Source organism: Monodon monoceros, unplaced genomic scaffold (assembly GCF_005190385.1).
Source record: "Monodon monoceros isolate NGI ecotype Baffin Bay Population unplaced genomic scaffold, NGI_Narwhal_1 Super_Scaffold_1, whole genome shotgun sequence".
Lineage (NCBI taxonomy): Eukaryota > Metazoa > Chordata > Mammalia > Artiodactyla > Monodontidae > Monodon > Monodon monoceros.
In genome coordinates, this window is record NW_021703765.1 from 50,355,183 (window position 1) to 50,381,531 (window position 26,349).

The following is a 26,349-nucleotide window of genomic DNA, read 5'->3' on the forward strand; positions in this document are numbered from 1 at the left end:
TTACTTCTTCTTATCACTTGTTTTGCAGACACTTTATAAAACCCAGGTAAAGGAACTTAAGGAAGAAATTGAAGAAAAAAACAGAGAAAATTCAAAGAAAATACAGGAACTACAAAGTGAAAAGTATGTCCATTTTAGTTTAGAACAAGAATCAGTACTATAGCAAAACATTCTTAAATTTAAGTTTAAAGATAGAGAATAGATGTGCCATTATTCTGATAGCAGTGGAATAGCAAATCTTACTGGGCTAATTCATAACAAATCAAACTAGATTTAGGCTAAATTTGCCTTTATGGTGAAGAAATGATTTGATACATTAACACTGTAGCGGTTGTACAGAGATTCACTAAATTGTGACAGTAAATTGTTTTCAAGGGTCTCTCAATCTTCAAACATCTATTTGTATATAAATAGTTCACGCTCGGGGCTTTCCTGGTGCGCAGTGGTTGAGAGTCTGCCTGCCGATGCAGGGGACGCAGGTTCGTGCCCCGGTCTGGGAGGATCCCACATGCCACGGAGCGGTTAGGCCCGTGAGCCATGGCTGCTGAGCCTGTGCTCCGCAATGGGAGAGGCCACAACAGTGAGAGGCCCACATACCGCAAAAAAAAAAAAAAAAAAAAGTTCACGCTGTATTTGCAAGTCATCATTTTATGTTAGGTAAAGGTATGCAGGGTCTTCCTCTTAGTATTATAATGCAGGTTAATTTCCATTGCATGTGTGCCTAGGGCCTTACAAGGAGGTGATCTCAGAAAGCTATTAAGTGTAACAACTGCTCATAGCTAGATAGCGTGAGAACAGACATTGAAACTAGTTTTCTCACATTGTTATATTCTTTTCCATATAACCACCTTTGAAAGAAATAAAAAATTTTAACTTTTATTGTTGAAGCAAACAAATACATAAAATAGCAAAACATGTAGTTTTATAAATTATATGACAAATATCATTATAACCACCACTGAACAAAATCTACCTCAGAAGCCCACTATATCCCCGCTTCTGCCTATGCCTCTTCCCTCCCAACCACAAGAGTAATCACTATCCTGATACTTATTTGTTGAAGGAACTGAATCATTTGTCCTGTATAGTTTTCCTCAGTTATGATTTTGCTGATTCTGTTTCCATAGTTAGTTGAACATTTTCGTCATCCTTCTGTGTTTTTTGCAAATCAATGGTTAAATCTAGAGTTTCACTGTTTAGTATGGTACCCACCAATCACATGTAGCCGTTTAAATTTAGTTCATTAAAATAAAATTAAAACTTTAGTTCCTCAGATGTACTAGTCACGACTTAGGTGCTTAATAGTCTTATATGGTCAGTGTCTACCATATTGGACAGCACAAGTGTAGAACATTTCTGTAGAAAGTTTTACTGGACACCCCTAATCTGGAGGCTTAAACAGATTCAAATCTGGTTTTTAGAGGGAAGACTACCTCTGTTTTTAGCAACCATTGGCACTCGGTGCTTAGATCCTTAATACATTAGGTAAACTCTAAAGTAGGCACAAAGCTACATTTCCTGGTTTCTCTCTGTGACAGTAGTAAACTACTTTTGTAGAGTATAGTCTGTTGCCTATCATTTGTGTGGTATCTACAATATAATATACAGTCCCAGTTTATATGCATTCACAGTGAAGGGGACACCCAATCTGCTACATACTATATTGTTTCATGGGGTTGATATGTTTTCCCTTGTTTGATCTGTTTAAGAGAAATGTGTTGATCACCACTCTTGTGCTGTGTGCTGTGCTTCATGCCAGTGATATAATTATTAATAAGTTATGGCTCTTACCATCAAGTGCTTCAGAATCTAGTCAGGAAACAGACATAATTAAGGTAGGTGGCTATGACAAAGTGCTATTGGAATATACTGAAGGGGTATATATACCTCATCTTACCATCTGGGATTCAGAGAACATTCCCCAGGTGACAACTAAGCAGAGTAGAATTCACCAGGGAATGGGATATGGGTTGAGAACAGTATAGGCAAAAGCCAGTGTGTGATTTGGGAGCAGGAAATGCTTTCATTTGCCGGTAGGGAGACAGTTGATGACAGATGAGGCTGGAGAGATAAACCTGAGTCAGATTACAAAGGGCTTGTGTGTCATTGGGAATTATCAACATTGAAGAGTGGAAGATTTTATTTTTTTTGCCATTCTCTATTGTATATCCACATCACCTAGATCAGAGCTGGGCAAATAATAAGTATTCAATAAATATTCAATGAATAAATGAAAATTTAAGCTAGGGATTGACAAGATAGGGTTTTAGAAGTCTCCAGTCTTTAGAGAATGGATTGGAGTGAGGCAAAGCTGGGTGGATATAGGGAGTCCAGTTATACTGCCATAGGAATAATCTAGATATACAATTATAGTGGAAGTTGGCAGTAAAAGGAGGGGCAAGTGCATAGGAAAAAATAAGAAAGTAGAAGCAATATGAGTTGTAGATTTGAAGGTATGGGGATAAAAGTTAGGGAAAATTTCAGGTCAGCTCAAGTTTCTGACCAGGACAATTGGGTTTTTGGTAGTGGTAGTCCCTAAGCTAAAATACCAGTTTGGGGGGATGAGAGCAAACAAGTTTATTTCTATTTCACACCTACTGAGTTTGAGGTGCCTATGGGATGTCCAAAGAGAAATGGATATCAGACATTGGCATTATTGCTTTAGAACTCAAAGATAAGGACTTGAAGCCAATTCAACAGTCATTTCATGCTGAAACCACTAAGATAGATGACATTTATTAAGACAGTTGTGTTTGTCAGGGTTTATGAACTCTTGAGCCTATGATACCATACATGTAACTGGGTTGAAGTTAGTTGGATCTAAGTATCGATAGCATCCATTGCGTGAGTGTGAGGATTATAACAAAGTGAAGAGTTCATGTCCTCAGTTCTGAGTATTTGCTGCCACATGGTAGCACTGACCCAGTATTTCAAGATCTTCTGATTTTTCAAGAGAAGCCAGGAATCTCAGTTTTTATGTAAAACATTGGCCCAAATTTATTTTTAAGTGTGTATGTGTGCGTGCATGCATGTGCACGCACATGCAGGTACAGAAAGGAGGTAGGAGGGGACATTTATATGGACTCATTTGGCTCTCTCAAGCAACAAGTTGTAACCCCTAGTATAGGATAAGGAATGGGCAGAGGAAGGGAAAGTATAAAGTCACCCATAATACAAAGAGGAAAGCAGAGTGGGGTATCACAAATGCCAGGGGAATAGAATATTTCAAAAAAGAGAAAGTGACTTAAAATTCCAAATACTCAGAAAGGTCAAGTAAAAAATAAATTGTCCCATTATATTTAAGGTTGTTATCTTGTTGAGAACAGCTCGTAAATAGTGATGACAATATTGATATATACTGAAGTAGACTGAGAAGGGTAGAAGTGGGAAGGGTAGAAGTACAGAGAGAGTAGAAAGCAGCCACATTGACCTCTTTACTATTCACAAACCAGTCTGTTCCTCTTCTGCCTCAGGGCCTTTGGACTTGCTCATCCCTCTGCCTGGAACATTTTCCTTTGAATATCCACATGGGTTCTTCCTTTACACTCTTCAGGTCTAGGCCTAAATGTAATCTCGAGAGACCTTCCCTGAACACTCTTTCAAAAATTGAGAATGCCCTCACCTTACTACCTAGCTGCCCAGCTCAGTACTTTCTTCCTTGTTTTATTTTTACCTTAGCACTTATCTCTTCCTAATATATTATAGAATTTGCTTACTTATTCTGTTGTTTTTCTCTTTCCATTCAAACTTAAGCTAAACAAAGGAAGGAATTTTCAGTTGTTTTGTTCTTAACTCTAATTCACTGCTATATGCCTAGCATCTAGAATTGTACCTAGAACATTGTAGATGCTCAGTAAATATTTATTAAATCAAAAAATTCAAGAAACATAGTTGTTAAGGCAAGAAGCTATGGTTGTAGCTGGAGGAGACTGTGAAGGAGCGTCATTTCTTTTTAAAGATAGCGGAAATTTGAGCATTGGACATGGCAAGGAAATCAGAGTGGAAAAAGCTGCACATCTGTTCACTGATTCAAACAAAATTTCTGAGCACTTTCTATGGGCCAGATGCTTTTCTAGGCATTTGGAATATAGCAGTGGATAAGAACAAAGCCCCTGCTTATAATCTTATAATCTAGAAGCATAGGGAATTATTGATAAATTGATTTCTTAAAGGAGATAGGAGAATAAAAGTGAGAGATTGGCCTTAAACATCAGTAAAGACAGGTCTTTTACTATGGAGAGTTGTGAAGGAAGTCTGGATGAATGTAGTTGCAGATAATTTATCTGAACCTGATGCAAAGCAGTAACCCCAGATGAGAACATGTTATCCATCTGAAGCCCTGCATTACCACCCCTTAGTATTCATGGACTTACCAATGGCAGTATTTTTTTTATCTTTTCCTAACTCCCCTACTCTTCTAGACAACTATTTTCTATCTTTTTCTCCCTCCTCAAATCAACAACTTCTCCTTGTTCTCATACTCAGCAAATGGCCTTGCTTCCTGGAAGTCATAGAACATCTTCTCTCTTCCACCACCATAGCTACTAACCTGTTTGCGTCTGTACCTAAAACCCTACCGTCCTTCTGATTCATGTAAATGGACAAAATTTACATGAATTTACCTAAAGGCAGCCCCTCGATCCCATCCCTTTCTGCCTACTTAAGAGTATGACTCCAATAATACTCTCATCTTTCCTACATCGTTTTTTCCTTTCTGTAGTCATTCCTATTGTTATATAAGCATACAGGTAAACATATCCTTAAAAAATAACCTCCTTTTCTTTTTTGTTTTTTTGTAAGCGTTTTAAAATTTTATTTATTTATTTATATTGTTGGCTGCGTTGGGTGTTTGTTGCTGCGCGCAGGCTTCCTCTAGTTGCGGTGAGTGGGGGCTACTCTTCGTTGCAGTGCGCAGGCTTCTCATTGTTGTGGCTTCTCATGTTGCAGAGCACGGGCTCTAAGTGTGAGGGCTTCAGTAGTTGTGGCTTGCGGGCTCCAGAGCACAGGCTCCGCGGTTGTGGCACACGGGCTTAGTTGCTCTGCAGCATGTGGGATCTTCCTGGACCATGGATCAAACCCATGTCCCCTGCATTGTCAGGTGGATTCTTAACCACTGCGCCACCAGGAAAGTCCAGCCTGATTTTCTTTAAACTACATATCTACTTCCAGGTAGCATCCTATTTTTTTGCTTCCTTTTGTAGCAAACTTCCTTGAAAAGTGACATACCATTTATCATCAGGTCCTCTTCTCCCATTCTCTCTCGAGCTCACTCAAGACTTTTGTACTTATTACTCTACCAAAATAACCCTTTTCAAGGCCACTGGTGACTTCCTAATAGCTAAAAACTATACTCAGTTCTCAGTCCTTATCTTATTTAATAGCAGCAATTGACATAATTGATTACTGTCTCTTGACAAAATTTCTTTATTGGCTTCTGTGACACCAAACACTGTTTTCCTCTTATTGAACTGGTTGCTCTTCCTCACCCTTCTTTGCTCCTTTGTCCTTTCCCATCTCTGAGACGTTTAAAGTTTGGAGGACCCAAGGGATCACTCCCTACTTGTTCTCATCTAGCCTCAGGGCTTTAAATAGCATCAATGTACAAGTATATTCTCCCGTGAATTCCAGACTTGTAAATCTAGCTGTCTGTTTGACATCTCCACTTGAGTGTTTAATAAGCATCTTATATGTAACATGTCCAGAAAAAATGCCTTACTCCCTCACCTTGCCAACCTGCTCCTCCCTGTCTTCCCCATGTCAATATTAGCTATTCTGTTATTCCTAGTTGCTTAAATCCAAAACTTGGAGTCATCCTAGACTCTTCTTTTTTTCTTATACTCTGCATGAAATCCATCAATAAATCCTAGCTATAACTAAAAAAAACATGTCCATAATATGATCGCTTCTCACCACTTTTAACATTTACCAGCTTGACCCAAACTACCATCATCTCCAATCTCGATTATTTCAGTTGCCTCCTAACTGGTATCTCTGCTTCTACCATTGTTCCCCTTCTAGTCTGATCTTAAACAACCAGAATGACCTTTTTAAGACAGAATACTCAGTGTAAAAGCCAAAGTCCCTATATTGTTTTAGAAAGCCTTATAATACCTGTTCTCTCTCCCCACTTCTCTTACTACATCTCACAACTCCCCCCAACCCCTCTTCACTCTGCTCACATTAGCTTCCTTCAGAACATTTAGGCACTTGGTATTAGATGTTTCCTCTGCCTGAAGCTGTATTCCCGGATACACTGCATGGCTCTCTTACTTCCTCCATATATTTCCTCAAATGTCAGCTTAGCAGAGAGGCCTCCTTGATCACCCTCTATAAAATAGTGACCACACTCACAGCCTCTTCACCTTTCTGTATATTGTTCATTTCTTTAAACTGTCTCACACTACTAACGTATGTTTTCTGAGGGCAGGGATTTTGTTACTGCTGTATGCCTTAATTCTTAGAACAGTGTTTGGCACATAGGAACATTCAAATATTTGTTGGACAAAAACAATTGTCCAAAAAATTATTTTTTGTAATTACTATATGTCTTCCTCTTTAGCCTTGAGGCAGCCTGAAGTATTTGTATTACTCTCTTAATAGAAAATAGTTGGAAGTCATTCATTCATTCATTTAATAAACATTTATTGAGCACCTACTGTATGTAGGGGTTACAATTATGACCAATATAACTTATCGAAGACAGGTTCTTTGGGAAGAGCAGGCAAACTGCAGTGATCTGGTCAGTCTGAATGTCAATTCTGAAAGGCTTTAAAAATGTAATTCCTAAGGAGCATTTCTAGAATAGTTTACGGTGGTTTGCAGGTCTATTTATAAGTCTTCATAATCTCATTGAATTTCAGAGCTGGAAGGGACCTCAAAAATAATGTAGTTTAATCCTCTCGTTTTATGGATTTGATTAAGTTGAGCTCCAGTAAGTATAATGAACTTGCCCAGTGTCCCCAACCAATTAGGTAGTGGTAGAATGGGGATAAGGGTCCAGGCCTGGCCTCTTGATTTATAAGCCAATGACTTTTCCACTGTGCCATGCTGCGTTTCATTCCAGATCCCAACACATTCCCTTCTGGAAGTAGACCTCTTGCCATTGTTTTATTACCTTTTCCTTAGTTAAGCAAAATAGCAGGTACAAGGTTAAAGTGTCCTTTGCTTTTATAGTTTTTCTAAGTGTGAGAGGTTAAATTCATTACTTTCATAGGAAGTCTGTAATGGATTCAAGGTTTATTTTAAGCAATGAAATACTTAATTCTTTTTATCATTTAAAAAGAATTGTGTTTTTAAGCATATGATTAAGTTAGAAGAATGAATTGAATTTGTTTACATTCATTTCTCTTTTAAATCTACTAGAGAAACTCTTGCTACTCAGTTGGATCTAGCAGAAACAAAAGCCGAGTCTGAGCAGTTGGCTCGAGGGCTTCTGGAAGAACAGTATTTTGAATTGACCCAAGAAAGCAAGAAAGCTGCTTCAAGAAATAGACAAGAGATTACAGATAAAGAGCACACTGTTAGTCGGGTAAGTGTGATAGTTCATTAAGTTATGTGATTAAAATTAATTTAAAAATCAAAACAGGTTACATGTTAAAGTGTTTGGGTAAGTGTAAGTGCATGAGTATTTACTTATACACAATGGTCAACTTGTACTCATGTATAAAATAATTTATATAATCTAAAACAATTGTTAATGATTGAAATTCTTATTCAGTGTATAAGAGTTTTTTCCCTTTCTGGCTGTAGATCTTAATATATTTTCTGTGAAGAAATGCTTACCTTAAATTCATTTGTTTTATTATCTTAATAAATTGCAACTGATTTCATGACCAGAATTCTATAAAATTCAGAGAAACTATTTTGGGATAAAAAATTCTTTGTGGATATCTACAAATCCATTATAGAAAAAACAGTACTACAAACAATTACCTATTCCTGAAATTTATACTGTGGTCTATGTATTATGGAGCTAGAAAGGGAAGTTAGAGAGATTTTTCTTCTTGGTGGTGAAGCCACCATCAAGTGCTCTGGTATAAGCAGGTCTGAGTTCAAATCCCAGCTTTGCCCCTAAGAAGTTACATGGTCTTGGCAGTTTGCTTTAACTTCTCCAAGCCTCAGATTCTTCATCTATAATATAGAAACAATACCTATTCCACAGGGTTCTTATGAAGATTAAATGAAATCATATAAATAGAAGGGTGAATAAGTACATTACTAAAAGACATTGTTGGAGGACAGAGGAAATGAAAAGTGCCCACCGAACTGAGAAGGTATCTTGAGACCGAAAAACAAGGCAGGCAGCTCCGTATAATCAGTGGATCAGTTTATTATAGGGTACCCTACTCACAGAGTGGGTTTGGACAGACAACGATATGGAAGTATTCACAGCTGCACTCCATACCACCAAGGGACCATTGGGACAATGTTATAGTTAACCTAGGATATGGGGGGTATGTGCTTGGAAATAGGAAGTGCATTCCTACGTCAAGATTTATGAATGGATAACTAGTCTCGTAGGTACCAGGAATATGTCAGCAAAGGTCTTCATCATTGATTGGGGACTAACAGAGCATAGAGGCCACCTGGTCTTAATGATTATTAAATAGTATCTATTAACTACAAAGCCCTTGATAACAAAGAAGTGATTTTTACCACACAGTACAATTCTGGATAGGGTCCGGGGAAGGACAGGAGGAACTATATGGGCCCACAATGGCATCATTTATGCTAACAGCCATACAATAATCATCAAACATTTTAAATTGTCATTTTCATCATCATTATTCAGATGAAGAAACTGAAGCCCAGAAAGGTTGTGACTTGCTGAGGGTCACAGAGCTAGAAAACTAAATGCACATTTCCTAGTTTCTAGTCTCGTTCTCTTTTCATTACATTTTTTATTCCTTCCGTTCATATGTAATGTGTATATACACACACACTGGAATAATTTTTGGAAGCTAACAATTGTTTTCAAATATTTTGAATTTAATTATATCCACATATTTTAAACTGGAAACCCGATGTTTTTATAATTAAGCAATGTCTGACCTGTCCTCATCTATGGAAAATGCAAGTATTTTTTTAAAGGTTATTGCTTTAAATATGGAACTAGCAAAGAGACTGTATAGCTTAAACGTTTCTGTGCCTTGTTTAGCTCGAAGAAACGAACAGTATGCTAACCAAAGATATTGAATTATTAAGAAAAGAAAATGAAGAGCTAACTGATAAAATGAAGAAGGCAGAGGAAGGTATGTAGGATTTTTTTAAAAATCATAAGTTAAATCAAGTTCAGAGGTAAATCTTTATGTTGTGCATTAGGTTTTTGAAATATTTGTTTTCATATATTAAATAACTTTTGTAGCCTTAAGTATTATCTTAGTAGAACTTAAATATTCTCACCACCAAACCCCACAAAAAGGTGAATATGTGAGGTGATTGATGTGTTAATTAACTTGATTGTGGGGGATCCTTTCACAATGTATGTGTATATCAATTCATCACATTGTACACTTTAAATATCTTAAAATTTTAGTTGTCTATTATACCTCAATAAACTGAAAAAAATCTTTTTTAAAAAAATTAATTAATTTTATTTATTTATTTTTGGCTGCATTGGGTCTTCATTGCTGCGTGCGGGCTTTCTCTAGTTGCGGCGAGCGGGGACTAACTCTTCACTGTGGTGCGCAGGCTTCTCATTGTGGTGGCTTCTCTTGTTGCGGAGCACGGGCTCTAGGCACGCGGGCTTCAGTAGTTGTGGCTCCCGGGCTCAGTAGTTGTGGAGCACAGGCTTAGTTGCTCTGCCGCATGTGGAATCTTCCCGGACCAGGGCTTGAACCGGGGTCCCCTGCATTCGCAAGCGATTCTTAACCACTGCGCCACCAGGGAAGCCCTGGAAAAATATCTTAATGAAGTTACTGAAAGTTATTATGTGGTATATGCTAATTTGAATAATTAGTTATTGTTACTAATAACTAAGAATTAAATATTTTATTGCTTAAAATAAACCTTGAATCCATTACAAAATTTCTATAAAAGTATCTCATTGTTACTTTGCAAGGCAGAAATTAATTAATGCCATGCAATGACATTTTATGTAATTTGTTGACAGAATATAAACTGAAGAAGGAGGAGGAGATCAATAATCTTAAGGCTGCCTTTGAAAAGAATATCAATACAGAACGAACCCTTAAAACGCAGGTATACATGCTCTTAGCCTTTTCCATGTGTTTGCATTTGAGTATCATATATTCAGAAGTTAATATTTGCTCTTCATGTCCTTTTCTTAAAACTGAGATTATAAGGTTCAAGCTTTTCATTAGAACAAGTAATGTAATATTCTTTCTTCATTAAATGTGGAAGACTTATTCAGGAAGTAGGATTTCAATCGAGTTAAGAAAGCTAATTCGTCTAGTCACCTGATTAGTGAAGAATTTGTTTTAGATTGTATGGAAAACCTACAATTGACAGTAGGAAAACTTAATGAGGAGAAACCACATACTTGACTGAAGTCAAGAGAGAAGAATGGGGAGTGAGTAAGAAACTTAAAAGCGGTGGAGGTATCATTTTGCTTTGTATTTTGCAGCTAGATCAGATTTTTTACAGTAAAACTTGGTATCTTGTCATTTTACCAAGTTATCCAGTAGTTTAAATTCTTCATAAGGTGCTGTGTACCTCAGTTGATTTTTACAGTAAAATAAATATTTTCTACTTGATAGCTCCTTACCACTAATCTATTCTCCCTCTCAACAATCCTTCAACTAGAGTAGTCTTTCAAAAATGCACTTAATACCTGTTGAAAATCCTTCAGTGGAGATTTTACTTCCCTTTATACCAAAACAGAGACCATGAAGAAAAAGACTGACATTTATTACATACAAAAAAGTCCAAAAGAACATAAGTTGAAAGAAAATAAACTAGGAAGAATATTTGCAGCATATATAGATAAATATAAAGAGCATCTGCAAAAAAGAAAAAGACAATCCAATAGAAAAAAAGAAAAAGTAAGGGACACTTAACAGAAAAAAGAAGCAGTATCACTCTGTACTGTCATGCTTGCTTATCCTGCTCCTCCACCAGACTAGGATGCCTTTGGGGCATAATTGTATTTTCTGTCCTTGTCTCTAGTGCCTGTCAGAGTGCTTACATGCAGTATAATAAGTGCTGAATAATTGTTGAACAATAACTGGATTTTTGCAAGCCTGTCTGGTTCTTACATTTGAACAATGAGATGAATCAATAATAGTTACTTGTGCTACCAGTTATCATATTCCAACATTCATTAGGTTCTCCTAATTTTCACATACACAAAAAGTCCTGCTTCCTGATTTTGAAGAAAAATATATATTTTTAGTGGAGATTTAAATTGGATAGCTACAATGAAGAACCTTATTAATAACATTTTAATATTTTAATAGGCTGTTAACAAGTTGGCAGAAATAATGAATCGGAAAGACTTTAAAATTGACAGAAAGAAAGCTAATACACAGGATTTGAGAAAGAAGGAAAAGGAAAATCGAAAGCTACAACTTGAACTCAACCAGGAAAGAGAGAAATTCAACCAGATGGTAGTGAAACATCAGAAGGAACTGAATGACATGCAAGCGGTAAGGTTGTGTGTTGTACTTGTAGGATTATTTTAAATTGTTATTACTGTATATACTTATTGTCTACTGATTTCATTTAGTTTTTTTAGTATAAAAATCATATTTAGGTTTATATTCTCCATAATTTGATTACTGTTACTCTGATTTGAACCATGATCTTGAAAAAATAGAAAGATACTCTGTTGCCTATTAACTATGACTTGAGTAATTTTTACCCCTTAGCATCAGCTTGATTAGAGATGCTACTTTTAGAGAAACAACCAAGGGTTTTGCCTCTTTGGCTTCAGACTGAAATTGAGATATGACTGGTATAATATTGACTATAGTTGGGATAGTGGAATTGGAGTATTATAGCCCTTTTGTTTCCTCTGATAAGGACTCACTTTTCAAAATATCAAGCTTAATTTCTTTGATGCTTCCTAGCTTAATAGCACAAAATTGAGAACATGGTCTCTGATCTTAGGCAGACTTAGATACAAGCATTGACTCCATCATTTATGGTTTTACCATCCTGAGAAGCTTTCTATATCTTTTAAATTATTTTGTTTGAAGCCATAAAAGCAATTTCTATTGTTTTAACAGGTGTTTGGTTTTGGTTTTTGATGCTTTGTATTAAAAAAAAAAACTTATTTAAAGCAAAGAGAAAAGGAGCTTATCTAAGCAATGTATTACTGAGGAAGAGAACTTGCACATTTATAGTTGTATTAAAATCTGTGGTAGTAAACATTCATGAAGTTTACAGTAAATTTTTAGTATTAATAATTCTAGATTACATATAGTTCCACTAATTCTTAATTTCTAATGTTGGAAATTTTGATCTTGATTCTTTATATTATCTTGGTATTTTTTAAAAAATAGCAATTGGTAGAAGAATGTACACATAGGAATGAGCTTCAGATGCAGTTGGCTAGCAAAGAGAGTGACATTGAGCAATTGCGTGCGAAACTTTTGGACCTATCAGATTCTACAAGTGTTGCTAGTTTTCCTAGTGCTGATGAAACTGATGGAAACCTTCCAGGTAAGAATATTTTCTGTTACTTCATTCAAGTTTGCTTAAACGTCATGGAAATTAATGTAGATTTCTTTCATTTGGATTTCTACCTCTTTGTTGTTTTGTCCATGGATTCTTAAGAAGGGATTTATGTTTCTGATAGCCAGAGTCTGATGACATTTGTATACCTAGTGCATTTTATAGAATAAAAGCAGTCATAAGCAGTCTTAGGCTATTAAAATAGATCTGAGTGGCTCTAACTAAATAGAAACTTGAAGATGTTTATGAATCAGTATTGAACCAGCCTAATGCCATGGTGAAAGTTGAAGCAGCTGCTCCAACTCTCACCGTTTAAGGAGGATTGTACATGTTTTCATGAGTAGCAGCTCTGCAGTGTTTTATGTATTTTTTTGCTAAAACTAAGAACTATACTTAATAATCAGAACCACAGCAGCTCTATATAGAAGCCCACCTAATGCTATAGTGATAAACTTTAATCAGACTTGAAGTTTCAAATTTGGTGAACTAGATAAAAGGGGTTGGAAGGTGCAGAGAGGGGGCAGGAAGTCAAGTAAAGGCAAAAGCGAGTAGCTAGGATTTCAGACTTTTTCTTCTTTTTCCTTTTTTTTTTTCTAGTGGAGAATCAATTGAAAAATAAACACAGCCTCATTCTTGGGTTCATTGTAGTGTAGGTTATAGTACATTTATGTCTTTTTAACAGAGATGAACAATACACATATTATAGGTTCAATTTAGAAATGAATAGGTTATATATATTAAAACATGCATTACAGATTTTAAAGGCATACACACACACACAACACATTTGACCTACTACATATTCTTAGTTCAAGGTCTTGAAAGTTTTGTAACATGGTCCTAAACTTGAAAATAGATTTTATTTAATGTATTTCCTGAATAATGCATAAAAAGATATGAACCAGCACATTTGATATAATAGGGATCTGTTTTAACAGATATGACTTGTTTTTTGAGAATTTGATATAAGAAACTTGATAGACTACTTAGAAAATTTTACGTTATCATTCTTGGTCAAGAAAGTGGGACTCAAAGTAGGAAGTGAATTCAGTTCTTATTTGTATTCTGTGTAATCCCTGCCCTCATTCTTCGGTGGCTTTGCTAGCCCAAAATGAGATATCTGGAAAGGGAAGAACAGGGAATAAATATTTCTTACTCCAGTGGTCAAGAAATTCCTTCTGTATTCCCATTTTTGGCTCTCTGAAACCTCCTGCCTCTTGAGAATCTTGTAGGTGCACATCCTTATCAGAGGATCACTTTGGATTTAATAAGAATCTCTAGCTTCAGCTGTTGTTTGAACATCTTTCTAAAGTTATGACATAATCATCAGTTAAAAAAGAGTATGAATTTTAGGGCTGTTTGTCTACATTCCTTCACTTGTTGAACTGAAATTGTAGTTTAGGTTCCCTCTTCATTAACCCCAAGATATTTCTAGAGTTATTTAGTTAAAGGAATTCTTTCTCTAGTGTAGGTTAAATATCCTGACGAGGTTTTTGTCTTTATCCCACCCATTTCCCTTTAACTTTGTTTATAATGTCTTACTATGTATGCCTTGGTTTTCCTTGTATTAAGTTAAACATTTCAGAGACTGATTCATTATTGGTGAATGCTATCTAGAGGATTTGAATTGAAAGATGAGGTTGGGAGAAGGTAATGAGTTTTATCTTTCATCCTGGCTTATTCAGGAAGGCTAAACTCAAAGCATCATCAGGTGGTGAGATATCCATTTAGATTTAAGAATCCTGACCTAATAAATCCACTCAGGAGTCAGTCAGCAAAGAGATTTTTAAATTTTTCTACTGGCTCCATTCTGAGTATATAATATTTAGAATAGCTTTGTATTTTCAGAGATTTTGCTTTTAAGGATTTCAAAGTTCAAACAAAGTGGGAAAACAAAAAGGCTCTATTGGCCATTCTCCATTGCTATAAAGGGAGACCAATTAGGGTATCTATTTCTCTATTAACTGTGTTCTCAGTTTGAACTTTACAGAGGTCTCTGTAGTGCTGAACCTTTTCATATTGGAGACTATGGCTTTCATATTGGAGGTGGAAATTAATGGATAATCATTACCAATGTTATTTTACCTCTGTGTCAGATATTTTACTAGTAAATTGAAAATATGTACTAAGTCTGCCATTTACTGTATCTCTGGCAAATAAAGTTAAGGTTTTGTGGTAATATCTAGGAAGAATTGTAAAGAATTTTGGTATTCACTCTTGTGAAGCGAACATGATAACACTACACTACGGAAACTTGATGTGGTATTCATCCTTAATTTGAGAGAGTTACATATCATTCAAGTGTCTGAAAGATTTTTTTGAAGGTGAAGATTAATTTTACTTAGTTTGGAAAACTGATAAATGAATTTAAACTACAGATTTACAAAGGGAGGTCTTAGAATAGTTAAATAGTTAAAATGAAGGCCTTTTGAAATATTGATCATATTTTTAGTTCAGTGAGATGGTTTTTTAAGTAGTTAGGTGGATAAACTGATAATATACTTTATTTCTCATAGATTTTGTCATTCAATATAAAGAATCTCATTTAATTATCTTGTTTATTTAGAGTTCAGCCTCTGTCATTTTCTCAGCTGGCATCTTGTCATTAACTAGATTAAATCTCTCTAAGTTTCCCAATTCTAAAAACCTTAGAGAAAATGGTTATCCTTCTCTGACTTATAACCCTTTGAAGTTCTTAATATCACTTTCATTCTCTTATGTCTTCATCCTCCTTTTGGTTGTGTGGCAGGTTGTGGCCTTAGCACTGTAAATATAAAGGTTATCCTCTAGGGTTAAGGTTTTCCTATTGCCTAGATGACAGAAAGACTAAGGTGATATCTGGCTCTCGTTCCTTGTTTTTTTCCTTTACTTTTGGAAATATTGACCTAAGAATGTAAAAATAGATGAAGCATTAAGAACACTGGTATCAGCATTCCATTAATATTCATTATCTCTTATGGATTATCTGCATCATTCTCTTTCCATCCAGCTTGATCTCAGACTTTGTAACTTAAACCTGTGTATGGTGGATTTCTTGGTATGTTTCCAAGTATTTGAGTATATAAGAGTTTCTGACTTTGCCCAAATCTAATCAATGATTGGAGATCATCAGTACATCTGAATTCTTGAGCATTGATTTTTTTTTCTTTTTTATATCACTTCTGAATATAATTTTAGAATTTTGGAGTGATTCTCTACCTTTATTTCTTAAGCAGTATGTAGTTTATCAAGTAAACTTTGGTAGCCTTCAGTGGTTAGCTTTGATGTTTAAATTGGCTGTATTTGATACTGATTTACATATAGTTAACCTCTTTCTTATTTGGGTAAAGGAGTTAATTGCTGATATTGCAGTAGTGCACATCTAAATTTTTTTGTAAGTTAAAATTGCTCTACAAATATGTAAAACCTGGGACCAAGTTGTTTTTGTACTTCAGTAGTATGTTATTGATAATAATATAGACTTAGAAGTCCTCAGCATTTCTTTTATTTATCTGGAGAAGCTGATTTCTGTGCTTGTATTGTAAAAGATAGAATTTAGAGCATTATACTTTCAGATTGCCACTTAGGTCACAAGTGGTCATAGTTTTGAAGGAGGTCTTTATATACTTAAAAAAAAACTGGTATATTAACTTGCATGTAAGACAGAAGTAAGTAGTTTTTTTTATTTATCACTGAGCTTAGTTTACCTGCTTCTCTGAAGGGAATTCACCAGAAGGAAAGACTAAGATTCTCTCCTATAACATTATTGTTTTAAATTAGCAAAAACCTTCACATATCTTCAGCATCTTTTTTGAGTTCCTAATTTCTTCATTTTATTTAAATTAGAGCAAATATAAAATCGGGCTTATTTAATTCATAAAATGCCTTTGATGTATAAAATTTCTATAGGAACACTGAAATGACATACATTCAGTCATACAGTCTTCAACATACAACAATTCATTGAAAATATATTTCAGACCTAGAGCCAGAAAGCATAAATATTTTTGGCATTTATTCTCATAGAGAAATAACTTGGAGGGAGGAATATTTTGGCATACACAATTTTGTATAAATGTCAAGATTTCAGTGGCTTTTACATCTTTTATTTTTAGTGAGGAATTACTGGTATTAAATGGACTTTGGCACACTGAAGGGAAGTTTTCCTAGCAATAACTTTTTTCCTTTTCTACAACAGATTATTTGTGAATGATCAACAGCCTTCTGTATGTTACTTAATATAAAGCAGCCCTTTGGTTTTTAAATTACAACCATTATTTAAATAGAGGGTTAATTTAATTGGCTAAGTCAGAAAAAAAGAATTGCAAAATAAGCAAAAAAGGTATATCAGGTACCTACTCTGTGTGTCAGATGCCTTGGAGTATATATTTTAAAAAAGTGGGGCTTCCCTGGTGGCGCAGTGGTTGAGAGTCTGCCTGCCGATGCAGGGGACATGAATTCGTGCCCCGGTCCGGGAGAATCCCACGTGCCGTGGAGCAGCTGGGCCCATGAGCCATGGCCACTGAGCCTGCGTGTCCGGAGCCTGTGCTCCGCAACGGGAGAGGCCACGACAGTGAGAGGCCCGCGTACTGCCAAAAAAAAATAAATAAATAAAATAAAATAAAAATTAAAAAAATAAATAAAATAAAGTGTTAGTATATGGTCCCCTGCTCTCACAAAACTTACCAAGGAAATGCCCGATGGAACAAATTAATTATTGATGAACTAAATAACGGCAACTAAGAAAAAAACTTGGGAGAAGAAGGGGATCATTTTGAACTGAAGTTTCTTACTATTTCTTCGACTTTAACAAAAACAACAATTTAGATGAAGGGGAATAACAAAAGCATAGGGCATTAGGTACAGGGAAGAAGTTGGAACAATAACATTACTCCTGATTTAGTTAACTGCAAAGCTTGTTTAAGGAAAGAATATCATTGTGCTCTAGGAATTTAAACTCAGAAATTAGACTGCCTGGGTGAACCCTAGAGTTTTGACAGTTGCTGTGATTACCTTTGGGTAAGTTAGTTCACCTTGCTAAGCCTTAGTCTCTTCATTTGTAAATGGAGGATGATAGTAGAACCTGTCTTATCCTATATTCCTAAGAATGTAATATGCTATGTTCATGGGACTATTATAGATTATTTATGAGGTATTCCTTGTAAAGCACTTGGGAAATAATAAATGTACAGTAGATGTTACCTATTGTTATCATTACTGTAAGACCGAACTGTTTCACACTTTTAAGTTATATGGAGGAGGGTAATATATATTCCCCTTAGGGGTCATGATTTGAGCCATGGTATAATGTCACATTATAGCATTGTACCTTACAGTTGGTCACTTGTCCCTTCTTTTGTGTTTCAAATATAATAGATCTAAAAAAACAGTTAAATGTTCTTATCTCTAACCTGATATAAAATAATCATTTCTAAATGGAATCATCTTTTCCCCCAGATATTTTTAATAAACATTAATTATATTTAAATAGTAATAATAATTATAAAATGCATTGATCAAATTAGTCAAAGAATTTCTGGTATGCACAAACTGATAAAACATTAGCAGTTTTACCAACTGAATTCTGTGTTCTTTTACTGTTTATTAAATTCTGATACTACAAACTTGAAAGGCTTTATTTATACCTCTTTTAGTTTGCTAAGAATTGTAATTGGATTTACCACTAGAATTAGGGACCCCTTCCCAACCAAATTTGGACACTTTTAATGAAATTGTTTGGGGTGTTTTACCAAAAAGTTTGTCAGAACATTGTACTGAGAAAACAAATAAAATACTTGTCTCTTATTCTTTATATCTAGTTGATTCTGCCTGCATTCCTTATTTATTTATCTTCTATTCTTACCTTCTGTGAGTAATAGGACACTTGTGTACTTTTGCTTGCTCTTTCTTGTGTAAATCATGGCTCTGATTTGTTCCACTTGCTGCATTTTTTTTTTTTTTGCTAAATACTTTTATATGAATGTTAAATGATATTTAAAGTCTTCTGTATCATATCCCATTTAAGCTGCAATCCATTCCAGTCTTGCCTGGCTATTAAGGGTACTGTTGTTACTTCATACTTTTATAATTGAGTACTGAATGTTAATTTTATGCGGAAAGTGGCTTGGAATTTTTTTCTGCAGTATTTGTATGGCCATTAAAGTTGATTTGTGTGATTGAAGCATGAAAGAGCAAATTATAGCACTTATTCATTTAGCTGTGTTCGAATGCCTGTTGCTGCATGCTGTCAGACAACTTGTAATAGCTTTTCCTTTTGTGACAATTTAAGGCTGAATACTATTTTTTTTTTTTTCTTCTAGAATCAAGAATTGAAGGTTGGCTTTCAATACCAAATAGAGGAAATATCAAAAGATACGGCTGGAAGAAACAGGTACAATATGCCTCAGTTTTTCTAATGGATATTTTGTTATATATTTTACTTTTAAAGCATACAACTTGTATTAACTGTCCTATTATTGGCATTGTTTTTAGATTACTACAATATGATCTAGACATAAATGGCAAGTATTGTGCTTATCATTTTAAACCAAGTTAATACTGCTCTTATCTCTTCCCCCTTTTTTCTCATTTCAGTATGTTGTGGTAAGCAGCAAAAAAATTTTGTTTTATAATGATGAACAAGATAAGGAACAATCCAATCCATCTATGGTATTGGACATTGAGTAAGTTGCCTTTTATTGAATTTTAAGACTGTTAAGTGTTAACCTACGATAATTATTTTTAGACTTACCATTTAGTTTATATTTTGTTATTTAAACGTTATTGACTTTTTTCTTAACAAATTTAAATAATAACTATATTAAATCTTTATCAAAATATGAGAGGGGAAATTTTGCATACCTGATCGATGTATTCTAAAGACAATTTTTTTTAATTTCAAGTGTTTATTGGTTTTATGTTCACAGAACATCTCAAAGTATATGATTATGTGGTCATTGTTAAGAAGGAAATAAAATATATCTTTTCTTTTTTTAATAATAGGTCAAAGAGGTCTGTAATAAGCTTAGGTTTTTCTCCTTGTATTCATTCTAAAACCATTTCTTAGGCACTGCTGCCTGTATTATCATAGGTGTTGTAGGTTGTGTAAAATGAGTAAGACAGTTTCATATTTGAGGAGCTTACAGGCTAGTAGCAGGAAAGGTAAAATATATGCAATAACATATAAATTCAGAGTGAAGTGTGGTGGGTGCGACAGAGAAATATAAACTTAAAATGAAGTTTTGCCATTCCTTTGTAATCAAACATTGTGGAGCTGATTATAGTTAAAATGTTAAAAAAATTGAGCAAGTACCAGAGAGTACTGATATTTTATTTCTCAATTTTAAAAAAAGACATTAGTTGTGAAAATTTAAATAATCAGCTTAACTGGAATAATACATAAACATTAATAAGAAAGACATCTTTCAACTAACTTAAATACTTTTTATGTTGATGAGAGTTTGTTGTTGTTGTTTTACCTTTTTATTGAGATGTAATTTTCATACAATAAAATACATATACATCTTAAGTGTTCAGTCCAGTGACTTTTGACGGTTGTAAGCACCCGCATAATCAAACCCAGTACGAGATAAAGAACATTTCTATCACCCTAAAAAGCTCGCTTTTGCCTCCTCAAGGGGAAAAAAAAAGATTATCTGAATTCTATCACTGAGATTTAGTTTTGCCTATTCTAGAACTTCATACTAATCGAATTTTATAGTATGTACTCTTTCGTGCCTGGCTTCCCTCACTCGTCATAGCGTTTTGCTGTGTGTATTGATTGTTCTGTTTATTGCTGAGTAATATTCCATTGAATGAATATATCTCAGTTTGTTTATCCATTCTTTTGTTAATGGGCATTTGGGTTGCTTCTAAGAGAGCTATTTTAAGTAAGACTGCTTTGAACATTCTTTTTTGTGGACTTAAGTTTTCATTTCTCATGGGCAAAATACCTAGGAGTGGAATCCTGGGTCATATAGTAAATCTGTGTAAATAAATCTACCAAACAGTTCTCAAAAAAGGTTATACTGTTTATACTCAACAGCTTCATTTGAGTTTCAGTTGCTTCACGTCTTCACCAACATTTGGTGTTGTCAGTCTGACTTTTAGCTGTTCTAATGGATGTGAAATGCTATTTTGTTGTAGTTTATATTTTCCTTATGGCTAATGATGGCAAGAATCTTTCCATGTATTTATTGGCCATTTGTATCTCTTAAGTGTCTCCAAGTCTTTTGCTCATTGTTTAATTGGGCTGCTTATCTTTTTAAGGTTGGTTTACAGAAGTTCTGTATGTATTCTGGCTTCAAATTTTATGTCAGGAATATGTAGTGCAAATATTTCCCAGTCTGTGGTTTGCCAGTTCATTTTCTTTATGGTGTCTTTTAATGGAAACCAATGTATCACTGGTTTGAAAAGGATTATTGCCTTTTGTGCAGTCTGTCCAAGACATTTTTGCCTGCCCAAAGATTGTGAAGGTATTTTATGTTTTCTTCTAGGTTTTATTTTTAAGTTCTGATTGATCTCGTTTCTTTTTATGTTTGGTAAGAAGTAGTGGTTGAGGGTCTTCTGGCGGTTCAGTGGTTAAGACTCTGCGCTTCCACTGCAGGGTGCACGGGTTTGATCCCTTGTTGGGGAACTAAGATCTCGCGTGCCTCGCAGCGTGGCCAAAAAAGAAGAAAAAAAAATAGTAGTAGTGGTTGAGGTTAATTTTTTTCCAGGGGGGCGGGGGTTGTTTTGTTTTGTTCATGTGGATATCTGGTTATTTCAACACTCTTTATTTATGTATATCAACCTTGAATATTCATCTTGCTATTCACTTATTAGTTTTAGAGATTTTGTGTATGGATTCTGCAGGGCTTTTCTACGTATACAGTAATGTCATCTTCAAATAATAATAGTTTTACTTCTGCCTTTTCAGCCTGCATGCCTTTACTACATGTATAGATTCGTATGACCACCACCAAGTTAAAATATAGAATAGTTTCATCACAGGGATCCTTCATTGCCCTTTTATAGCCGTAGGAAGCACCCTTTCTGTACTCCTCTCTAATCTTTGGCAACCACTAATCTGTTCTCCATCTGTATAATTTTGTCACTTCAAGGATGTTATGTAAATGGAATCAAATAGTATGTAACATTCGATATGCTTCTTTCACTCAGTGTAATTCCGTTGAAGTCCATCCAAGAGGTAGTCTTTTTCTTTTTGTGGTTGAGTAGTGTTCCCTCATATGACTATATCACAGTTTGTTTAACCATTCATTTAAGTTTTTTCCAATTTTGGCCTATTAAAAATAAAGCTGCTGTGAACATTCATGTACAGGTTTTCATATATAGAGATTTGTAAGAAATTGCCATACTGTTTTCCAGAGTGACTCTGCAGTTTTACATTTCTACCACAGTTGTATGAGTGATCTAGTTTCTCTGCATCATCACCAGCATTTGGTGTTATTACTATTTTTATTTTAAAAATTCTGATAGGAGTATAGTGATACTTACTGTGATTTTAATTTGCATTTCTCTAATGACTAATCTTTTCCTATGCTTATTTGCCACTTCTGTGTTCTCTTCAACGAAATATCTGTCTTTTGCTATAAATGAGTTTTTATAATGGCCTACATCATATTTCTTTTCATTTTAGTAAATTGTTTCATGTTCGTCCTGTAACCCAAGGAGATGTGTACAGAGCTGAAACTGAAGAAATTCCTAAAATATTCCAGGTAAAAATCTGAAAATATAATTTTAGAAGATCCTTTACCTAAGTACTAAGTGTATTTGTGAAGTAAATGTAAATACACCAATACTTTTATACATTTGAAACTTGTATGTATAGACTAAGACCTTTTTTAAATCTTCTGTTTACCATTCCTAAATGTAGATACTATACGCAAATGAAGGTGAATGTAGAAAAGACGTAGAGATGGAACCAGTACAACAAGCTGAGAAAACTAATTTTCAAAACCACAAAGGTCATGAGTTCATTCCTACCCTCTACCACTTTCCCGCCAACTGTGAGGCCTGTGCCAAACCTCTCTGGCATGTTTTTAAGCCACCCCCTGCCCTGGAATGTCGAAGGTGCCACGTCAAGTGCCACAGAGATCACTTAGATAAGAAAGAGGACTTAATTTCTCCATGTAAAGGTAAGGCATGAAAATTATTTTTATAACATGTAACAAATTAGAGACTTAAATCTCAATGAAATAACTTCTTCAGATGTGGCATTTCCTATACCAAGTTGAAAAGAGATAATAAGACGTAATATTTTGGCACTGGTGGAGCCACATGCATATTTCTGATTTTACTTTATTTTTCTTACTAATTTATGACTAATATTTTCTCTTTAAATTTTCCGACTTAATTGAATTAAGAAGACAAGATATTGTCCAAGCTTAATTAAGCATAGTAAATCTTTTTAAATTGTAAGAATATTTGATAAGGCTCTTTTAGGTATTATGTGACCTTAATTGTGCTCTTTTTTCTTAAAATAGTAAGTTATGATGTAACATCAGCAAGAGATATGCTGCTACTAGCATGTTCTCAGGATGAACAAAAAAAATGGGTAACTCATTTAGTAAAGAAGATTCCTAAGAATCCACCATCTGGTTTTGTTCGTGCGTCGCCTCGAACACTTTCTACAAGATCCACTGCAAATCAGTCTTTCCGGAAAGTGGTCAAAAATACATCTGGAAAAACTAGGTAAGGATTGAAATGTTAACCTTTCTAACTGTGAGTATGTGATTGGATAATATCTATTAAAATCCAGAGTCCGATTGTTCTTTTCCCCATAAAGGGCATCGTTTGTATCTGGGCATTTATATATGACTTGAAATGACTTTACAAATTAGTTTAACTGATTCTTGTTAGAAGCTAATAATGTTTATAAATGTCATATTTATTTAGTTCAATGTCAGGTTTTATTGTCATTGGTTATGGTACATATTTAGCCCTTAATGTTTTAAACGACTGTTGTTTACCCCTTTTTAATGTAAATAGTTTCATGTAAAACTTTGCTCATTTTATTTTTAACTATGTTGGCAGATTTTTTTTAAAATCAAAATTATTTGGTATTATCAGTGTTAACAAATAAACTTCCCAGTTAAGTATCCTTTTTTTCTTCTTTTTGGGAGAGGGTAGTTTAACTCGTTTTGATGGAATTTTTTCAAAAATATTTATATGGTAAAACAAGCAATTACAGGACATAAACCCTTTCTTGAGGAGCGGTTATGATAACTCATTAAGTTCTCATTTAACACATGAAAAAATGGGGCTCAGAGAAATTAAGCAACTTGCACAAGATCACACAGCCAACTAGTAGCATAGTCAGGTTGGACCCCACTTTTATCCATTTCTGAAGCCTATGTTTTTTCTCCTATACCAAATACCAACTTTCCCTAGAGTGTAATCCTTATATTAAGAGGGACATTTGAATCTAGAAGCTGAGACCTAACACTGATTTGCCTCTCTGCTGATGTCACCCAAGTCTTCCAAGCAGGCTTAAAGCCATATTTAATTTATCCCATTTCTTCATTCCATATTATCAATAACCAAGTCTAATTCTTTGAAATGACTCATATCCATTCCTCCTTCTGTATTCCTCAGCTACCATACTATTCCAGTGCATTATCACCTCACTCTGGACTTCTTTCTGTAGAATCTTGTATTGTCCCTCTCCTGTATAGGATAAAAGCTGAATCTAAAATACTTAAAATTTTTTATAGCTTTGTGGGGGGAAAAAAGTGTTTGAAACAAAGTAGAAGCAAAAAGGAGACAATAGTGTGTTTTTCCTGTTTCCTGTTTTCCAAATTTTGTGTATTAGCTAACTATTATATATAATGTATATGTACCTTTCCTTCCAATTTTTGTTTTCTGAATTTTTAAACTGAGTACATTTCTTAAAATTTTTATTTTTTTCCCTCAACAGTTAACCATGTGACCTAGTGCCTTGTGGAATTGTGTGGGATGCTACCTGATAAATAAACCAGGCATCTTTTACCATGCAGAGCAGAAGGCTGTTCCTTTGACACAAATATCACAGGCTTCAGGGTTAAGATTGCTGTTATTCTGTCCTTGCTTTGGCACAAAAGCACACTGAGGATTGTTTTTTTGTTTTGTTTTGTTTTTGTTTTTTATTGCGGGTTTGCCTACAGGTAGATTAGATTAATTATTACTATGTAATGCAAGTACAATTGAGGGAAAGCTTAGCTAGATATATTTTTTTAAAAAGGTGCTGCCTTTTTGAATTTCTAAGAAAATGCCTGTCAATCATGATAGAACACAGTTTTCCTCATACGAGTGAGAGGAAGAGACTTTCACTTTCAAGTGGAATGGCCGTCACTATCAAGATCAGCTCATGGAAGGAGTAAAGAAAATATCTCAAAATGAGACAACTGAAATTTTTTTTTAATAACTTCAGTTTTTATGCTCTTGCAAGACTATACAAAACTATTTTAAGAAAGCAGTGACATCACTTGACTTCAGTGCCCTCACTGTAGAATTTAAAAGCCTTACTGTTGATTGCCTGTGGTGGACTTGATGGAAAATAAATATCTTACATTATGCTTTACAAAATACTGTATGTGTTTCAGCAAGTTTGTAGATTGGGGAATGGGAGAAGGCAAAAAAAATTACATTTAATCTATGCATTTTTGCCAAGCCATATTGAGTTATTTTACTACTAGAGACATTAGGAACTAACTGTACAAAAGAACCAAGTTTAAAAGCATTTTGTGGGGTACATCATTTCTGTAATTATATAATATGTTTCTTTGTGGTTTTAAGTGATAAAGACATTAAGTTAACAAACATATAAGAAATGTATGCACTGTTTGAAATGTAAATTATTCTTAGAACACTTTTGATGGGAGTTGCATTGCCCTTTTAGTGCCTTAATTTGAGAGAATTATTTTACTGCCATGACTAAATATAAAAATTTCAAAAAACATATTTTCAGAAAATTATGTGTGTTGGGGGTTTTTCATTGATAATTGGCTTAATTTAAAATATTTAGAGGTTTGGTGGACTTTCATAAATTGAGTACAATCTTTGCATCAAACTACCTGCTAAAATAATGAATGACTTCATAAAACTCTGCAAAATATGTAGAAGGTTGCACCAATATAAAAGAAAATTATGGCAATACATCTGTGATGTTTTCCAGTTAACATAGGAATTACCAGATAAATACTGTTAAACTCTTGTTCAATAGCAAGGGTTGATTCATATGGGCAGTATGATTTATTGTTTATTTTTTTAACCAAATACCTCCTCAGTAATTTATAATGGCTTTGCAGTAATGTCTATCAAATAAGAAGCACTGGAAAACTGATTCGTCTCTAGGATGATATGCATGTTTCAAGTGGTATTAAAAGCCGCACTGATGGATATGTAATAATAAACATATCTGTTATTAATATGCTAATGACTCTGTGCTCATTTAATGAGAAATAAAAGTAATTTATGGATGGATACCTTTAATAATGACTGCTATGGTATTTTCTCATGACTGAGATGAATGGAAGCCATGCTGTAAATTAGTCCCTGGCTGCATACAAATGTTTGTTAAATTTCATGACTAAAGTGAATTTTTAAAAGATAGAACCTGGTTTGGGCTCTAAAATAGGAGTGCTACAGTTGAAATGAAAAGTTGGCTAATGTCTTTTGGAAATTCTTCATGGGTCTCTTACGTTTCTCACATCTTGGGAGCAGAAGCTCTGACAGCCTTTGTTTGTTCTACACTGT

The 26,349-nt window shown here is 34.5% G+C and overlaps 1 protein-coding gene across 2 annotated transcripts in view; it reads left to right on the forward strand.

Annotated features, from left to right (window-relative positions):
- Positions 1–26,085, forward strand: part of ROCK1 (Rho associated coiled-coil containing protein kinase 1) — a 146,551-nt gene extending 120,466 nt beyond the window's left edge. For both annotated transcript variants that reach the window (XM_029216694.1, XM_029216703.1), the window contains exons 22-33: positions 29–123; positions 7,363–7,528; positions 9,158–9,251; positions 10,112–10,200; positions 11,418–11,606; positions 12,465–12,624; positions 18,936–19,006; positions 19,210–19,298; positions 22,253–22,331; positions 22,490–22,751; positions 23,100–23,307; positions 24,533–26,085. In XM_029216694.1, the coding sequence (XP_029072527.1) occupies positions 29–123; positions 7,363–7,528; positions 9,158–9,251; positions 10,112–10,200; positions 11,418–11,606; positions 12,465–12,624; positions 18,936–19,006; positions 19,210–19,298; positions 22,253–22,331; positions 22,490–22,751; positions 23,100–23,307; positions 24,533–24,536 (1,506 nt within the window). In that variant the 3' untranslated portion in view covers positions 24,537–26,085. The remainder of the gene's footprint in view (positions 1–28; positions 124–7,362; positions 7,529–9,157; positions 9,252–10,111; positions 10,201–11,417; positions 11,607–12,464; positions 12,625–18,935; positions 19,007–19,209; positions 19,299–22,252; positions 22,332–22,489; positions 22,752–23,099; positions 23,308–24,532) is intronic.
- Positions 26,086–26,349: the final 264 nt, after the last annotated feature.